The sequence below is a fragment of the Phascolarctos cinereus genome, unplaced genomic scaffold, assembly GCF_003287225.1.
Source record: "Phascolarctos cinereus isolate Bilbo 61053 unplaced genomic scaffold, phaCin_HiC Scaffold_2;HRSCAF=192, whole genome shotgun sequence".
Classification (NCBI taxonomy): domain Eukaryota; kingdom Metazoa; phylum Chordata; class Mammalia; order Diprotodontia; family Phascolarctidae; genus Phascolarctos; species Phascolarctos cinereus.
The window spans coordinates 175,124,638-175,143,608 of record NW_027555625.1 but is presented as its reverse complement, the minus strand read 5'-3'; the positions used below and the strand labels follow the sequence as shown (position 1 = coordinate 175,143,608).

Here is an 18,971-nt window from a genome sequence, read left to right as displayed (position 1 = left end):
GGACTGTTTTATGGTTAACTCACATAAGAGGCCAGAAGAAGCGATACAAAGACACTCTCAAGGTCTTTCTGAAGAACTCTGGAATCAACTGCATGACATGAAACACTGGCAAAGGACTACCCATAGCATGGCATGCCCACAAAGAAGGCTTTGTGCTCTATGAGCAAAGCAGAATTGCAGCAGCTCAAAAGAAAAGTGGGATGTGCAAATTCAGAGACACCTCCATTCCATATGTTCCTGCAGATTCTTTGTGCCTGTCCTGTGGTAAGGCCTTCCAAGCTAATATTCGTCTGATCAGTAACAGATGGACACACTGTACCAAGCTTGACTTCAACACAGTGACATAATTTTGGTCCTCTTCAAGAAGGAAGAACAACCAACCACCAATCAACCCAATCAATTTACACTTGATAAGAAATTAACTTCCTTACGTCTTATTTTAAATGTACACACATATACAAAACACTAATATGGTATTTTCCTGGGGAATTTTGGCTTTCCGGCCTAAAGACCAAGCTTAAAACACTATCTTGGTTATGTTTTTGTAATAAGTAATATCAATTTATCTGGCTGCATTAAATAGGTTAGAAGACACAGCTCAGAGGAGGCAATAACAAGCCCCTTGAGAACTTATCCTAACCATTTAAACAGCAATAGAAACATCATCCATCCTTACCCCTATAAAGTATCACTATTCTTCTACCACACTATTTCATGTTGTACACTTAATCCCTTTTATAAATGCTTAGTTCTTGAGTCTTTTACATAATTCACCCTGTATTTATTTTGTATATGTATCGTCTTTACTTAGCTGTGTACATGCTGCTTTCCTCTAATAGAATGTAAGCTCCTCATGCGTAAGGATTGTTTTATTTTTGTCTTTATACCCCTAGGGCCCAGCACAATGCCCAGCATATCACAGGTTCTTTTAACAAATGCTTTTTTGCAGTGTGTATCTTTCACCTAAGTCTGGTTCTTCAAAATAATGAGGAATGAATCACAATGTGCACTTCCTGTATGAATGCATAAAGTATCTTTTTTTTTTTAAATTTTGGAGGCAATGGAGGCTAAATGACTTGCCTAGAGTCACACAGCTAGCTAGTAAGTGTCTGAAGCCAAATTTGAACTCAGGTCCTCCTGATTCCAGGGCTGGTGTTCTATCCACTGTACCACCTAGCTGCCCCACATAAAGTATTTCTTAAATGATTACTGTACTATGAGCAAAGCACTACTCTTAAGACTAAGGATACAAATATAAAAAAGGCAATCCCTGCTCTCAAAGAACTCTTTCTAATAGGGGAGACGACACATAAACAAAGTTTCAACTGCAAGTCAAATGGAAAAGTACCATGGTCCTTCAGATACAGTGGGAAAGCAATAGTAGTATCTCTTAAATGTCATTAATGACATTATGTAGGTGAAGAATGGGAGACAGAGGGGCAAAATGGAAATTAGGTGGAAGATATGCATTAATATTAGAGCATTTGTAAAAAGAAAATAGTTTACCATGGTCTTCATTTAATCTAATTCTAAAAATTCATTTTATCTAATACTGAAAAATCAGGCTACAAAATAAGTCATTTTCTTTAAATTTTAAAGAATGAAACACACAATTTATTATGCAAGATAAGCAAATGGTAACTACCACAACATGATACTTATATTCCTAAGTTTATCTCTCACCATCCAACTTTTGAGTTTCTTTTAGTTACTGCATTCTAGTACCAAAGGAAATACTTTATATTTCTATGACATGCCACTGGTGTGGTCATTAGCTTCACTGATACATATGTCAATTATTCTGTGACTTGGTTTAAAAAAAGAAATTCCAGAGTTACTATGACCAAAAAAATTCACCCCTCCGCAGCTAGGAGTAAGCCTTTTCTAACCAGACTGATCCATTGATAATAGGCATACAGCCAATAACTAGGCCCATCCTTGGAAGCATTTAGAACTTGACTGAACCTGCCCTTGAAATCTCCAAGAAAAATGGTTGTAAAAATTTGTGTTGGTTTCCTGTGTAATTTTTCAGAAATGTAATATGTTACGTAGGTTTGAACACCTTAAAAATCTGAATAAAAAGTTACTATATTATTACCAAATGTTCTCATACTTACCCATCACTTGGCTTCTCTTCAGGTTTAAGAACCACACCATATTGAGGATTCCAATTTCCCAAAGTGTCACAATCTCCACATACTGCAAAAATTTCTCCTTGAAGAGAGTGTTATAAATAACCAGTTAGTTTAAGTGACAGGGCTGATCTCAGTTCTTAGTTTATGAAAGCAAGAAAAGATTAATCAGTTGCACTTAATTCAACATAATCCTCTCTTCACAGGCCCAGATAGGCAAGATGATCAATAACCTGATCTTAAATACCTATTATCAATAATGGGCATTTAAGCTAATGAGAAAGAAGCAACACAATAAACACTAAGTTTCTCAAAAAATAATCTAGTGGTCCAAAGTATTCCCAAATATGCCCTTCCGAAATCTAGGACCCTGAATATATATTTCTTTAGCTTCAATCTATTACAGAATTATTTTACATTATAATATATATAATGCCATTTTATGTGACTGGTTATTATATCTCATTTGACTTAAATGTACTTTTTTTTTTAGGCAATTGAGGTTAAGTGTTTAAGTGTACTTTAAAAACTAAATGGTACATAGTATTCCTATAGCATTAACTATTTCCTACTGCAAAAATTAATTTCAATAAAGTGCATGTAATCATTTCTATCAAAATAAAATGGCCATAGGTCCTCAAATTTGAAAGCAAGCCTTACTCCTTACAATGATTAGAACTGGGTTTTTTCCCCAACATTACTGTCACAGAAATTTTGTTTTAAAAGAATGTCAACAAGAAACAAAGAAAAACAGGAAAAGTAGCCATTTTCCCCCAGGCTATACAAGAGCCTCTATTACTCATATGTGATCTTAGGTGTCTTGACAATGCTCAACAAGGCAACAGAAGGAAGAGAGGAGACAGTTATAGAATGATGAAAGATTAGAGTTTAAAGAGATCCCCGAGGTCACCTAGTCTAACTCTCTCACTTTACAAAACAGGAAACGAGACTTGTAAGAGATCAATCAACAAATATACTCGTATTATGTGACAGGCACTGTGCTAGGTTCAGGAGATACTAAATGGATCTGTAATCACATCAATTTGGGAGTTTCCTCAAACAATGCAGACTATAATCAATCCACATGCCTTTCCTCCTGAAAAGTCAGGGAATAGATTCCACCCAAAGTGCCAGAGCCTTTCTTAACTTTCTCTCAATACAATGAGAGTGGCAGTGGAAAACTCTAGTTGTCCACCTATCACCCTTTGATCCTTGCCACCAAACCTGTTAATATTCTCTTTCTGTCATATAATTCCTTGATGACATCCTTTTCTATTCTCCTTTGGTGTTCCTCATTGGTTATACATAGCCACCTGTTCATACCCCACACAAGTCTTTTCAATGCCCTCTATGTGATGCTCATCGTTAGCTCTTCTGAGATGGTTTCTTTCTGTGTCTTGCTGCCATACAGTAATACCAGTGAAATATTTGTACTGAAAACATGGTCCTTTGTTTTAGATAATTTGGGGTCAGAAAAAGTGTTTCGCAATTTGCTAAAAGCAATCCAGACATACACATATCATTGAATAAACTGTAATGGACATCCATTCAGGTGCATATTAAAATCTGGGCAAAAGATAATCTTCGTCCATTTGGTCTCTCTTATATGGAGAGACAGGTCAAACTCCTTTGAGTAATTACAAATTATCTTCCAGGAGGTCCTGAACCATTCTGGGACTTAATGCAATCAACACAAGTCATCTATAAATAGGAAATCTGGAGGACCTCTTCATCCAAGGGAATCCCTCTCCTTGACTTTGACTCTACACTGGATGTCCTACAGTAACAATAGGAAATACTTTTAGCAAGCATATATCTCCCTGTTTTATACCTTTCCTGATGTTATTAGGAGATTTCTGGACACAATTATTGTTGTTGCTTTATTTTCCAAGGAATCCTGAATGGTCTTGATATAATGGATGGGAGTAATTTTGTTATAAAAGAGGCTGTAAGTTATCATTTTGTTCTGACAGTGTTTACCTCTCTTTGTTTCGAAAAGTATTTTTTCTTTCTTTCTTCATCCTTGGCACTCCTGGCACATAGTAAGCACTTAAATGCTTGCTGTTTGACTAGTGTCTCCCCCTCCTTCAGACTGACTTGTATACTGGTCTCTCAGTACCATCATAAAGGTATAAATCTCCTCTGGATAGATTTGATCCAATCTGCCTGCTTTCCCCATTTTTGTTCTCTTTAGCAAAAATTACTACCTGTATAATCACCTCAAGGACTGTGTGATGTTTCCACTATCCTTGATAAAAAAAAAAGTTTGTTAAAATGACTGCTTAGTTGTATATCTCACCTAACATTCTTTAGATTGATTTATATCCCACAGCTTCTTTCTGCTTTGGGATAATGCTGCTCGTAATCATCTATGATCCTTCTTCAGAAGACTGCACAGAGGAGTTTCCCCATTTTAACCTGCCATTGCCTTTGACAGCCATCTCTCTTTGGCAAGAAAGCCAAATGTACGCTAAGGTGTTTTCTGGCCTCTTTTGGTCTCCTGGTTGCAGTAATTAATTTACATTGGTTTAAATTTTTAATGAATATGTTTAATAGGAATATATATGTATAGCTTATATTAGATTGCACACCATCTTGGGGAGGAAGGGAGAGGAAAATTCAAAACTCAAAAGCTTATGGAAGTGATTGTTGATAAATCAAAATAAATTAATTTTAAATTTTTAATGAAATAATTGGTATTAATATATCTCTGTTGTCCATTTCCCATTTTTTATTTTCAAAAGCCTTCTTAAATAAGTCAGCATCAAATCTTAGTTTTATACCATCTTTTTCTCATAATTCTTCTTTCTTCTTGTTCATTATAAATAAAGATATTCACTCTGATGAGTTAATGATACAACTGCACAGACAATTTAGGGATGTGTATTTTCCTATTTGTTAATTTCAGTCCTTATGATCTTATTGATACTTGCCACATCTAAAGCCTAGGAATTTTTTTTAAGTGTTCATGATAAATAAGTATGTGGCTTCTGCTTAATCTATAATGTCTGACCCTCACTCATTTCTTCCTAAGTCATAATTTAACATATACTTCTCTCCATACTCATCTTTATCACCCTTATATTAAAGTCTCCAAATATGAGAGTCTATGTTGATTTGAAGAGTTTTATCAAGTTACTAATAGAATTTCTTATCCTTTGTACTCAGCTACCAACATTGGCAAATAAGTTGCAACTATTTTCAAGGTGGGTTTTTTGGTAACTACTTATTTAATTAAAAATAACAATTAGTTAATAATACATTAAATAATAATAGCTAGCATTTATAATGCCTACTATGTGCCAGGCACTGTCTTAAATGTTTTACAAATATGCCATAATTTGTTCAGCCACCTTCCAATTGATGGGTACCCCTTTAGTCTCCCATTTACCAGTGTCAAAAGAGCTGCTATATTTTTGAATATATGAGATCTTTTCCTCTTTCACTGATCTCTTCCCTATTACTGTGGAAGGCACCAGCATCTTCCCAGGCACCTGTCACCACCCTCCCATATATCCAATCATCACCAAGGCCCATCAGTTTTACCTTTGTAACATCTTAGCTTCTTTCTGTCCTCTGACATTATCACCACCTCAGGGGATGCCTTCATTTCCTTACCTCCAGAGTATTGCAACAACCTTTTGATTAGTCTTCCTACCTCAACTCTTTTCCTACTCCTGTCTATTCTCCACTCAGCTGTCAAATCAATCTTCCCAAAGTAATCTGACAATGCCTGTCCCCCCACCATTAAATAAATTCCAACGGGAGTTCACCTCTAAGATCAAATATAAAATCTTCTGTTCAGCATTCAAAGTCTTTCACAATATGACTCCCTCCTTCCTTTCTAATTTCCTTACATCTTCCCATCTGTATTCCAGTGACACAGGTCTTCTTATTGTTCCACACAAAAGAAAGACACTCTATCTCCAGATTCTAGGCATTTTTTCACTGGTTGTTCCTCTTGCCTGGAGTATTCTGTCTCCTACCTTTCTTCAAGTCTCAGCTAAATTTCATCTTCTCCAAGCTTCTCCTGATCTTCATTAATGCTAGTGCCTTACCTCTGCTGATTATCTCCAATATCCTAGAAAATGCAGATAATAATAGCATCTACCTTGCAAGGTTGCTGCTAAGTAGCACAGTAGATGGAGTACCGGGCCTAAAGTCAGTCAGTAAGATCTGAGAATTCAAATCTACCCATAGACATTTACTAGCTGTGTGACCCTGGGCAAATCACCTCAGTTTCCTCATCTGCAAAACAGGGATAATAATAGCACTTACCTCCTAGGGTTATTCTGAAGATCGAATGGGATAATAATTGCAAAGCACTTAGCACAGTGTCTGACACATAGTAAGCACTATATAAATGTTAGCTGCTATTATTATTATTATTACTAATAATAACTTTGTAAAACGTACTTAGCACAGTGCCTAAAACATAAGAAGCTCTATATAAATACTTCTTTTCCCTTCCCTTTCCTTTTCCTCTTTTGGTGAGAAAAAACCTTTTCAAAGAACATGCACAAATATTTTGCAAAACATTTAAAATATATACCACCCTCAATTTATTCCTTCTACTTAGCAGTTCTATAGCATAAAATATTTCAGAATGAAGATGTTAATGCTACGCAAAAATTTTAAAAGCAAAACTTCTCAATACCTGGTAATACAGTTCCTCTTAATTCAAAGGTAACTTGAGAAGGTGTCATGTTGGCAGATTTATTTAGGATGCTGAACTAGAAAAAAAATACACAATACAGGAAAATGTTAGCTATAGATATTGTCTTATCTAAAATACATTAGGTATTAGTAGTCAACTTTAAAAATTCATTAGAGAGATGAATCATTGAACCCCAACTTTTGCTCAAGTATTAATTTCAGAGCCATTGTATAAAATAGGTATAACTTAATAACAGCACTTGCTCACTCCCAGCACTTGGGATGCCCTGGAACTAATCCGAGGGAGGAAATTCACAAAAAATACTAAATAGAAACCTCCAAGTTTTACACTATTAAAATTCCTAACTTTCTTTTATGGATATATTTATAAATAATGGTGAAAGTGTGATGATTCTCTGGTTACATATGCCCTCTTGTGATAAGCAGCTGTTCTGAAGTCTCCACTACTATCTTTCTGAAACAGCTCTGAATGGTAGAGGGAAGCAATTTCACCACAAATAAAGAACTACGCAAGAAAAAAGTTAGATATTTCTAACAAAATGGCAAGAGATGAAATAAAATTAATTTACATAGTAGTCATTGTTTAACAAATTGTACTTGACATCAATGATGGCATTCAATTTCTAAGACATAATATAATTAGTCAGCATTCAACATCTCCATCACAGGTCACCTTTTCCAATATCCTCTTTACAAACTGTACCAATATCATTTAATTCTCCTTGGGCTACAAATGAAGGAATCATTTTTTTCCTATTCTTTCTTTCCTTGCTACCCACATCTAATATATTACTAAGTCCTGCTGATACTTCTATGCAGTTTTTCTATGATCCACATCTTCCTTTCCATTTCTACAGCTACCACTCCCACACCCATCTCTTAGAACTTTGATCACTAGCCTCTTTGTTCCCAATGTCCTCTCTACCATTCTATACACAACTACTATAAAATATTAATAAAACTCAGTTTTTAATCTAACCCTTGCACTGGAACAAGTATACTCTGAAGTGAAGAGTTTGTTTTTTTCTTCTCTTTACTGTTGAGACACCCCCTCCCCAAATCCTGGGAAGATCTTTATACTACACAACTGCAAATGTGAATACCAATTCAAACCTTGTAAAACACCCTGGTCACTTGAGTTTCTTAGCAAGTTTTCTCTCTCTCTCTCTCTCACACACACACACACACACACACACACACACACACACACACACACACACACACACACACACACACACACACACACACCCCTACCATATGAATGCCTGAATTCAGTCTGCTTCTCAGAACCTCTCTTCATAAACTGAATCCAGTAGTACCGCTGGGTGATTACGGGATATTCTCAAAATTGACCCCTATCTCTGCCTTCAGCTACTCTCAGCATACTGGCTTACTGCTCTTATTCTCTAGCCACTACATAAAGGGCTCTCTGCATCATGCATATCTCAGTAGGGATATGGTTATCTGTTTATCTAACACCTAGAAATCTAGAATCTAACTAACACTTCCCCACTGATACCCTGATACTCCCTCCTCAATTGCAGAACTCTGACGTAGCATTTCTGGGAGGTTATAAGAAAACTAAGGCCAGGACATATAATGGTCAACTACAACTTCCCTTGAGTTATAGTAACAATCTTACCCAGGAGATATGTAGTTGGCAACCCACTGAGTAATCTACCAATTCTTAAAAATCATCAATCTAATTTTGCAGGTCATTTACTAATTTACTCCGCATTCTTCTAACTTACTTTTGTTAATGTAAACTCCATGTCAGCTACACTAAAATGATTAAGATATTTAGTTGTACTAGATCAGAGTGCTAACCTTTTCTTGACATGGGCTCCTTTTGACTATCTGGTGAAACCTTTGGAGCCCTTTTTCAAAATAATGTTTTTAAACGCATAAAATAAATAGAATTACAGGGGACATCAAACATATTGAAATAGCTATCAATTTTTTTCTTTAAACTTCAAAGGCCCCAAGTTAAGAACCTCTGTACCAAATGGTCTAAATCTAAGTAAGGTTCCTCCTAGCTCTAACTTTTTTTTAATACTATGATCATTGTACAAGGCACTTCTAGAGAAAAAAAAAGGTTTTAAAAAATGAGTCCCAACTCAAAAGAGCTAATAACTTCAATTAAAAAAAATATATTCTCAACCCAAGAAGCTTAAAACAGTAATAAGTATATCATTTTCCTCTACCTGAGGTATCCCACCTACTCCTCTTTATTAAGATTATAAAGCACTTTATAGAATTTTTTTTATTAATTCCACTAGAAAAGCCACTCAACTAATCTCTAAGCTCAATGATCACTCTTCTAACTCTCTTATTGTCTACTGATTCATCAAAGTTGCATTATAATGCTTTGATTTATATATTGTCTTTTTAGACTATTTATTTTTAATTTCCCAGGTATAAACACTCTCACATCTTGTTTTCCTACACACAGAACATGCAATTTTGAAACAAATGCTCAATAAATAATAACGATATCCAACATAACTGGATGGACACAATTCACCTATATAAACTATAAATAGCTATAAAAACCACATAAACATATTAAAAACAAGAAATACTCCCAAGTTAGCTTGGCAAAATCAAATGCGGACAAATTCTTCAACATCGCCTTATCTCTAACCTTCACTTACCCTACCTAAAAGCCTAGATAATAATAGTTGCACTAACACACTGGGCTGTTGTGAACAAAGTGTTTTTGCAAACTTTATAGTTTTATAGGTCCATGAGCTATTAGCACCCTACTTGCTGAATGACAGACATTCCACTTCCAGCCTTAATTAGAAAAAAAAATATCCAGAGAAAAAAACAAAACAACAAAGGACGTTCTCGCCAAAATGAATTTAAGGTACCATTAAAGTGTTTTATTTCTAAGAGTAAACACTATGTACTGAATGTACGTAACAAGTTTCTTGGACTGATACAGAAATAACAAGATGACCTTCTGGGCTCCATTTCAGCTCTGGATCTATGTTCCTGAGATCCTCTGCCTGAAAAAGTTTCTTGGGCTAGTTCTACATTTCTTCCCCCCCTCACTATTAAGTAGCTGTGTGTGATGCATCTAACACTAGCTGGGGGCAGTTAAAATGCTAGCTACCAAAGAGGCTGTCTGGCTGGAAAGGCTAAGTCATTCCTAGTGGTAGCACTTCAGCAGTCACCTTAAGTGTCAGTGTTAAGTCTTTAAACTTGCAGGGTCAAGATCTCTAAATGTCAGACCACCTAGAGACAACTAATTCTCAGGAACTGATTCATACTAACAAAAATGCCAATTCATCAATTTACAATAAATACCTTCGTTCAAGTTCTTTAATTCCTCATGATGGCATGGAGGTAATCCTGTGTTCTCAAAAGCTGTGCAAGAAGGGCACAATTTCTAAGATATTACACTAAAGGAAAGGCTTCAAGTGTGCACCCAGTTACTGAAGTGCATCTTCAGCTAGCCTACTTAGGAGAGATTTATTTCCAGAAGGTAGCCACAGCAACTTGGGAAGTTTATTAAGGTATGGAAGGATTGTAGAGAGATTACCCTCCCCATTCTTCCCCAAAGGGAAGAAACCGCGGATAGAACTGCCCACAACAATGCAAACTCTTCTCAGTAAAAAGCCTACTAGGAAAACCAAGTAACAGAAAATTGTTGAATGATGTTAAGAGACAGTTCCTTAAACACAAATGACGTGAGAAACTGTTACCCACAGGGATATCTGGATGATTAGAATAACCTTACTTTTCCAAAGTGCTATCCATAGACCAAGTGCTTTCTTTACAGCAACCTTTTGAGATAAGTGATACATTTTATAAAATAATAAGTCTCAAAAAGGAAAATGATTTTTCCATAGTCAAAGTGCTAGTGAGTATTAGAACTGTGAGTGACTTGAACCTAAAACCAGTGATCTTTCCAGTATACTGCCCCTCTAAATATTAATTATAAATACTTACTATGTGGCTTTCCTTTCTAGATTCCAGGAAGAAAGTTTTAGTTTACATCTCATCTCAAAACTTGTTACCATATTTCTAAAAGTATAGCAGCTCCCTAGTACCACATTGTACTCATAAGCGTGGATATAAGCCAAAATTCTGGTGCAGGATTTAACTGCAGTTTTCTCACCCAGAATGACCTGAACTACCAGCAATATAGTACTGACAACATAAAATCCTCTTTGGTTTTCCTTTCAAGAAAACATCTCAATTATAGAGGAGAGGGAAAGTTGGAAAGTATTACTCCAAGAATGAAATACATTAAAATAGAATGTAAAAGATTTAGTATCCTCATTTTAACATGAAGTTTTAACTTTTATAATAACCAAAATACCTATGATCTACAATAAAATGTCATCTTAGGCAAAGGTCATATTTATGCATCCCACAAATTAATGCTTTCCAAATAGAAAAAATTAAATGAAAGAGAAACACCCTAGTTTACTCATTTGAGCTTTCCTATATTGTTATTTTTAAAAGATTCAAATAACTTGGCAGCAAAATACATGACAATAAATTTTAAATTGTCATTGCCCTGTGAAATTTTTTACTATATAAGCTTTTACCAAATAAATTTTTTTCTGGCTCACACAGCAAACCTACCTCCCTAAATTTAGGAACACAAAAGGGTTACAAAACCTTTTCATAATAAAACTTTAAGTTACAAACATTTTTCGCTTCCCAGTAGCATTACAAGAATAGTCAAAAGGAATCATCATTCACAATTTTCCTTTTTTTAATAAAAGGGAAAAATGTCAATTTCTTCTTGCCCCCTCCTAGAATTAAAGTAGCACTGGATACACATGTCTTTAGTTATTGCAGAAGAGCAAAGAAAAATTGCTAGATTTAAGTACTTGGGATTCTCCATTTCATGTGTGTTGGCATGGGTCCATTCAAAATTGCCTCCCTCCTACCTTCTGATGCAGTTTTGCACCACCACACAGTTCCCGATAGGTTGTTACTTCCACCTGATGATGCCACTTTCTCAGACTCAGTTTCCTTATCTCTAACTAGCCTCACAGGGTTGTGAGAGGACCAAATGAGAATCTACATACACACACACAGTATTTTTCAAACTTTAAAGCACCACATAATTTAGATATTATTTTTACTTCGTAAGAAGTTATCATCCTTCTCTGCAACTAAGTGACTCACAGAGTTGCCTAGGGTACTTCCATGTTATAGTAAGTGACTTACCCAGGCTCACAAATCAATATACGCCAGAGGTAGAACTTGAACCCTGATCTTCCAGACTCAGAAGCCAGCCAACTCTCTCTATCCACTCCACCATTCAGTCTCTTAAAGAGACAGTAAGAAATGTTAAAGAAAGGAAGGTCCTTTCTTCCTAAAACAATTCAAAGGGCTGATAGCATTAAAACGGTATACTTTTAGAAAGAAAAAATAGAGCATTCTTAGACATTCATATCGGAATATTCCATCCAATCCCCAAAGTCCAATATTGCTCGGGATAATATGAATGCTCTGGATTTTCATGATATTCCATGACGCTCTCCCCAAAAATCATGACTTCAGAATTCTTCAAGAATTTCTGCAAATAATCCTCCATAATTGGAGAAAATGTTCTCTCATATTTAAACAACCCATAAGAGAGAAGGCTTGGGAGGAATCAGACTTATGTCCAAATCCCATTTTAGTCTGAGTGTGTAATCTAGCATGTCATCTCCAGTGTGCGTGGCTCAATTGCCTCATTAGTGAGATGAGGAGATTGGCCTCAGTAACCTCCTATGGTCACTTTGCGCTCCACATCTATGACTCTACGGTATATTTAACATACATCAGAAAAAATAGCAAAAAAAAGACAACAAAATTCTCCGACTAATGTTGAACTTATACAGCAGACTCATGAAGCAAAAATTTTAGACTGGAAAAGACTACCTGTCAAATTATCTGAATGACAGGAGCCTTTAAAGTTTTCCATTATCTATGCTGAAGAATCACACAATGCAAAAATGCACTATACCAATTCCTTTCACTGAGGTAAACTTAAGTTTTAAAAGAAATTTTATGGATTTCCAGGACTAAAAAGGCTGAAGGTTTAAAACGAACAATTAACATTCCAATAGAACAGAAGTTCCTTGGGGGAAAGGGATTATTTGAGTTTGTCTGTACTCGGGCCCCTATTCCTGAGTACACATTGTAGGCACTTGCTGTCCATTAAACTGACTCACAAACTAAAATTTACATTTATAGGGCTTTGTTGACATAATCTCATATTTCTGTTGAAAAGGACAAACATTACCATAAATAGGAAAGTAGAGGAGACTTGCTCAATCAAGCGTAAGGAAAGAACCTTAGGAGATCATGAATTTTAAAAGCTTTTTGACAGTAGGAATTGTTTCATCCTTTGTACTTGTATTCCCAACGCCTACCACTTAGTCTTTTGTTGACAGATTAGCCCGCAACTCGGACATTACTGAGAAAGCTCAATACAAGACAGTGCTCGGGTCCTGTACCCGAGAGAGGCAGAGTGATTAAGCAGATTCATCAACCATCAAAACAAAACTCGAATCTATTAATTCTTCCCAAACTGGGTGCCAACCCCCTTACCTACCAGCAGACTCCCCAGACCCAGAGGACTCAAGGAGCAGGCGAGCAGGGTTGCCAGCCTCCCGCTCAGGGACCGTCCCACAGGACTCCCCCCGCCCCCGGCCCGGCCAGAAGAGAACATCGCCCCCTCCACCCAGCCTCTGTGGGGGACCAGCCCGCCCCAGGCATCCCTCAGTGACAGCGGGGGGAAAAAGGGTCCCTTGTCCCCCGCGAGGTCGTCACCACTCGCCCTTCCTCCCCCTCCTCCCCAGGACCTCGGCGCTGAGGACACGACCCCGGCGGGCTGGACTGTCCTCACTCGACACCTTGCCCCAACGCCTCGCCGCTCACCGGCCCCAAAGCGCCGCCAAGAGCCAGCGCCCCTCCCCCCATCCCCATCCCTGTCTCCGCGCGCTCACCTGTCAGGGAGGGCGAGGCGGGCGGCGCCGTCAGGAGGGGAGGCCGGCGGGGGGTCCTCCCAACAACGGGCTCCAAACGTCTCCTGGCGCTGCCTCCGCGGCCGCTGCAATGACAACGTCAGCTCCCAGGCCCCCTCCTCGAGCGTAGAACCAAGGAGGAGAAAATCCGCTCGCCGAGGCTGCCGCCGGCCCTGTTTCAGTCCCGGGGCTGGCGGTCACCGCCGCTGCCGCGAGAGCGCTTCACGAGGGCCGCCTGGGGCAGCCCGGAGGAGGAAACGGCTTCGCTCAAACCGGTTTCAGCTGCTCCGGACCAACAGCCGAAAGAACTCGGGGGGAGGGGGCGGGAGGAGCGGAGAAGGGGTGACGTCACAAGGCAGCGCCGGGCTAAGGCCAATCAGCGCGCGGGACGGGGCTCCGAAATGAAGACAGCGGTTCTTGGAAAGGCTTTTTTTTCCCTTCCGAGGTTGGGGGCCGGCGCCGGAGCGTTTTCGGAGGTCTAGTTTTCTAGCGCTCTAGCTCTTGACCGTCGGACCCCCGGAGGGGGACTGGGCGGTCGGCTAGAAGAGCCCCGCGCTCACCCCTCCAGCTGCGTGGGTCTTTTTGTTTGGGAGGTGGGGAGGGGGAAGAAACCCCGCCCTGTCTGGACCCCCGCAAGGTGGCGGGGAAGTTGCGGGTTCGGCGGCGAACGCCCAGCGCAGTCTCTGCGGCTGCAGGTGTGCGGACTTTGCGTTAGAACAGGCAAATGAGAGGGGATTTTAAAAAATTTTAAATCCCAGAAATTGTTTTAAAACATGAAAGAATGTGTCTCTTTGTACCGTCACCAGCACGACACGGAGAGTTACTGCAGGGCTCCAATAATCATAGGAAGTGTTGGACATTGTTCGATTATCATTTTTTTAAGGAATGTATGCCAGAAAAAAAAAATTACCTAGCATGCGTTGAACTTGTGAAAAGTGAAGGCTACACTAAAGAAAGTAGTTTGCAAACGTTTTCTACAAGGAAAGACCCACGTGCATATTTAAATGTTTGCTTGCCTGAGATTGTACATTTCCCAGCATAATTGTAAAGCTATAAAGTTAAATTTTCTTTTGGTATCATTAGTATGTCTAAAAATGCATTAAAGAAACTGGATTAACTAAGAGATGGAAAATAATGGAGTTGAGAAAGGCTTCTCCGTTAAAAGCCTTTTCGTAATAGAAAAGTCTCTTCTCTAATGGGTCATTTTGGATTTAATCTTGCCAGCCAGGGTCATTGAACTAGACTAGATGATCACTCCAACCCTCCCAGCCTTAGAAGTCTGTGTAAATTTTATTAATTTTTACACTAAATACACTTTCAATAGTAAAAAGGAGGGGGGCGGGGAATCCCTTTCGCATATATAACACCTAGATGAATTACCTCAATCCTGCAAAGTGGAAAGGAGCAGGCAAACTAATTGATGGCAAAACCAAAGATAAAAGGATTCTCCACTGTAACCTGATGACTCCAGGCCTCTTTAGTCCAAAAAAATTTTTTTGAATTTTACAACTTAAATAAAAATTAAATGAGGTAATGTGGATGAAAGTATTGTATAGGTAAAGGACATATGAATTATTGCTATAATTAAGATTTTCTTCATAGCCTGATATTGATGTTGTTCTGTTTCTAGTCACACTAGATTTATCCTGTGAATTCTCTTCCTCATTGTTGACACCCTCTAGATGTTTATAAACAGAACTTTATTTCATCACCTAGAATTCCCCGTAGTCATCACTTAGCCAAGTCATCATTTGCCAAAACATGTATGTTTTCAAGATGCAAACCAAAATGTCCCTGCTCAGAAATTAGGTGTAATACATTTCTCACATATAGAGCTGTGTTTAAATGAGCTGATCCAACCATTTTGTAGAGAGATTTGGAATTACACCCAAAAAGTTTTAAATTAAACTGCATGTACCCTTTGACCCAGTATTACCACTATTAGGTCTGTTTCCCAAGATGATTAGGGAAAATGGAAAAGAACCTACATTTTCTAAAATATTTGTAGCAGCTCTTCTTTGTGGTGGCAAGGAACTGGAAATTGTGGGGCTGCCCATCAACTAGGGAATGGATAAACAAATTATAGTATGTGTTCATGATGGAATATTACCCTGCCATAAGGAATGATGAGCTCAATGAGTTTAGAAAAGCATAGAGAGACCTTCACGAAAAAATGAAGAACAAAATGAGCAAAACCAAGAGAACACTGTATGCGGTAACAGCAGTATTGTTTTAAACCAAGTTGTTCTGACGTATAAATACCCAAATTAACTTCAAAGATCCTATGAAGATGCTGTTTGAATCCAGAAAAAGAACTGATGTGTGTGTATACATGCGTTTGTGTGTGTGTATATGTATGTATGTATATGCATATATGTATATGTGTGTTGGTACATACATATGGATGTGTGCATGTACACTTATACATACACAGAGATTTGTGTCCAATGATAGCCATCTCAAAGTTTGGGGTGGGGGGAAAGGGAAAAAAGTCACATGATAACTGTTGTATATTTGAAAGGAATAACAAGTTGTACATAATGGATCTCCAGTTTCTAGTATAATCCTCTTTTTCTATTCTACTTTGTTATGGAAATGCTTGTTTTATTTCTTACATTCAGAATAATTTTTTAAAGCTGTGTTTATTTAATTGTTCACATTATCAATCTGTCTTTCTTTGGGCTATTAAACTTTCCACATATTTTTACTTTTTGTTGTTGCTCTGAACCTATGACTTCACTATTGTGGAAGTCCACCAATGCAGGTCAACAACTATTAACATAATGTGTAGTCTTGCAGAGTAGACTGAGTAACTCAGAAATTAAGTGACTTAGTGCCATGGTTACTCGACTTTGTCAGAGGCAGTACTTGAATCCAGATCTTGACTCCACTATTGGCTCTACTACTCCATGCTGCTTCTCTTAGCTTAACTAAATGGTTAGTTCAGATCTTAAATTACTTCCCAAACAGTTCAATTCTTTAATAAATTCATAAAAGATAGCTAAATGGTGCAGTGGATAGAGCATCAGGGCTTGGAGTCAGGAAGACTTGGCTTGGGCGCGCACACACACACACAGTAGAGAGGGAATGAGAACTAGGTGACCCTGGGCAAGCCACATAACCCTGTTTGCCTCAGTTTCCATCTGCAAAATGATGTGGAGAAGGAAATAGCAAACTACTTCATTATCTTTGCCAGAAAAACCCCAGATGAGATCATAAAGTCAGACATAACTGAAATAACTGAACATTTTTTTTTATGGTGCCTTTATAAGCAGGTAGTTTCCCATTGATATAATTGCAGTGGGGAAGGCTGCCATGGAAAATTGAAAGAGTTCATGATACCCTCACCTTATTAGTATAGCCTGGGGAAGTAGTGGAAATAAAAGTTAAGATGATAATGCATAGGCCGTATTCTAAAATGCTCATCTTTAATTCTTATTATAGTGTGGAAAGTTAACCATGACCAAGTAGGGTTAAGTTTTCACCTGTTGGCTTTACTTATGATTAGCCAGTTGAAGTAAGAAGACAACACATGGTGTAGTGGAAAGAGAGTGTAGTTCTAAGTCAAGAAGACCTGGGTTCAAGGCCTGCCTCTAACAAATACTGATGGTGATCTTGGGCAAGTTTCTTAACCTTTTCTAAGCTGGAAAGCACCTTATTTGCATTCATATACGGAGCCCACACTAAATGAAATTACACCCCCTAAAAAATAAAAACTCAAAAGTAAAAACTTACATAACTAAAATTAACTTGAGTAGTGTTCTTTTCAAAAGATACACTATAGAAGTTTGATATACAGATAGAATTATAGGAGCAATGGAAACAATTTTAATGAATTTTAGATTCTTTTCATGGAGAATCCTATGGAAAAGCAGGAAGACCACTGTGATCTGGACATTTAAATGTGTTCTATTCACTCTCTTCACCATTAGTGAGCTTAGTGTCAGGCAATCAGGACAGTTATGGCAGCAAAGAGAATTGAAGGTGAGAAAGCACACTTGTCCAAAGGCATCTTTAGTTCTAATTTCAAGGAGCTAGAGGTTCCCAACACTCACCTTCCTGAGAATAACTGAAGTCAGAATATTGACAAACCTGAGCAATGGCCTACATTCTTCTCCCCTCCCCTACTCCTCTCCTACATCCATGCCTCTCCAGCTATAAACCTGGGAGATAGGCCCTCCCATGTTGCAATAGCTGCTGAAGTGGTAACCATAACCTGCTTGACACCTTTCAGTGCTGGTTATAAAACCCTGGCTCCACTGTGCATGGGAGAGAGAATTTTACAGAGTCCCCCTTTAAAGAGATAAGAACATTTCCATTAGATCCATGATCCAAAAAACTCATTTGTCCCATATGTACTGGTCAGTTTTACTTCTCCCCTGTGTTTTGTGCTAATGTTCTTCTGCCTCTGTAAAAAGCCTTGGGTCCATTCACCAGTGTGGGTTTAAAAGGATATGAAGAAGAAATTGATGGTTGCTGTTGAAAATCATTCTGAAGGTATATTCTGAAAACCTAATTCAAGATACTTTTTAAAAAATGAATTAGTTTTAGAATTTTGGAATATTTTAACTTTTATTGTATGCTGAATTGGGATTCAGGGGTCTTCCTGATCTTACCCACAACTAAGCGGCATATACATGTTCTCTAAATGAATGCCTTTTGTGATAAATTGATGTCAACACTAGAAAAAAATTATATAATAAGGAGTACACTTAGAGAAATCTTTATTAACAGAAATGATACAAGCTAAAAATATTTAAATGAGGTCAGGTATATCCATTAATTACAAGCCGTAATATGTTTTCAAGAGGAGCTAGGGCCTCCTGAAGCTGATATAGGGGAAATAATGATGCTCTCCCTCTAAACAGTGCCAGTGTTAGAAACAGAATCTCCAATATAGTAATTTTATTTTCTTATTTAGACAGAGCCTCATAAAAATACATTAGCATACTATTTTTCTAAAAGGCTGGCTATAATATTTTTATAAATAATAAAAATGGACAACAAGAGAAAAAATATTTTTCATTTTAAATTCCTTATTTAATCAGCAAGGCCTAAGAAACAAAATCACTAAAGATTTCAAGTCCATGACAATCTCTCAAGAGCCCCTACATCATTCCTAATTAGTATAATCATTTACATACAATACTAGATAAAATTAATTCTTTGGATATTGGTGAAA

General features: G+C 37.7%; 1 protein-coding gene across 5 annotated transcripts in view; it reads right to left on the bottom strand.

Annotated features, from left to right (window-relative positions):
• Positions 1–13,862, bottom strand: part of GPCPD1 (glycerophosphocholine phosphodiesterase 1) — a 188,837-nt gene extending 174,975 nt beyond the window's left edge. For 3 of the 5 annotated variants that reach the window (XR_002324264.2, XM_020985406.2, XM_020985418.2), the window contains exons 1-3: positions 13,772–13,862; positions 6,790–6,865; positions 2,118–2,214 (exon numbers count right to left, since the gene is read on the bottom strand). Coding sequence is in view for 4 of the 5 variants with exons in the window: in XM_020985406.2 (XP_020841065.1) it covers positions 2,118–2,214; positions 6,790–6,838 (146 nt within the window). In the remaining variant the exon portion in view is untranslated. Of the gene's footprint in view, positions 1–2,117; positions 2,215–6,789; positions 6,866–12,002; positions 12,097–13,771 lie in introns of those variants that run through there. The other 2 variants (XM_020985429.2, XM_020985423.2) reach the window with 2 other exon arrangements.
• Between the last annotated feature and the right edge of the window lie 5,109 nt (positions 13,863–18,971).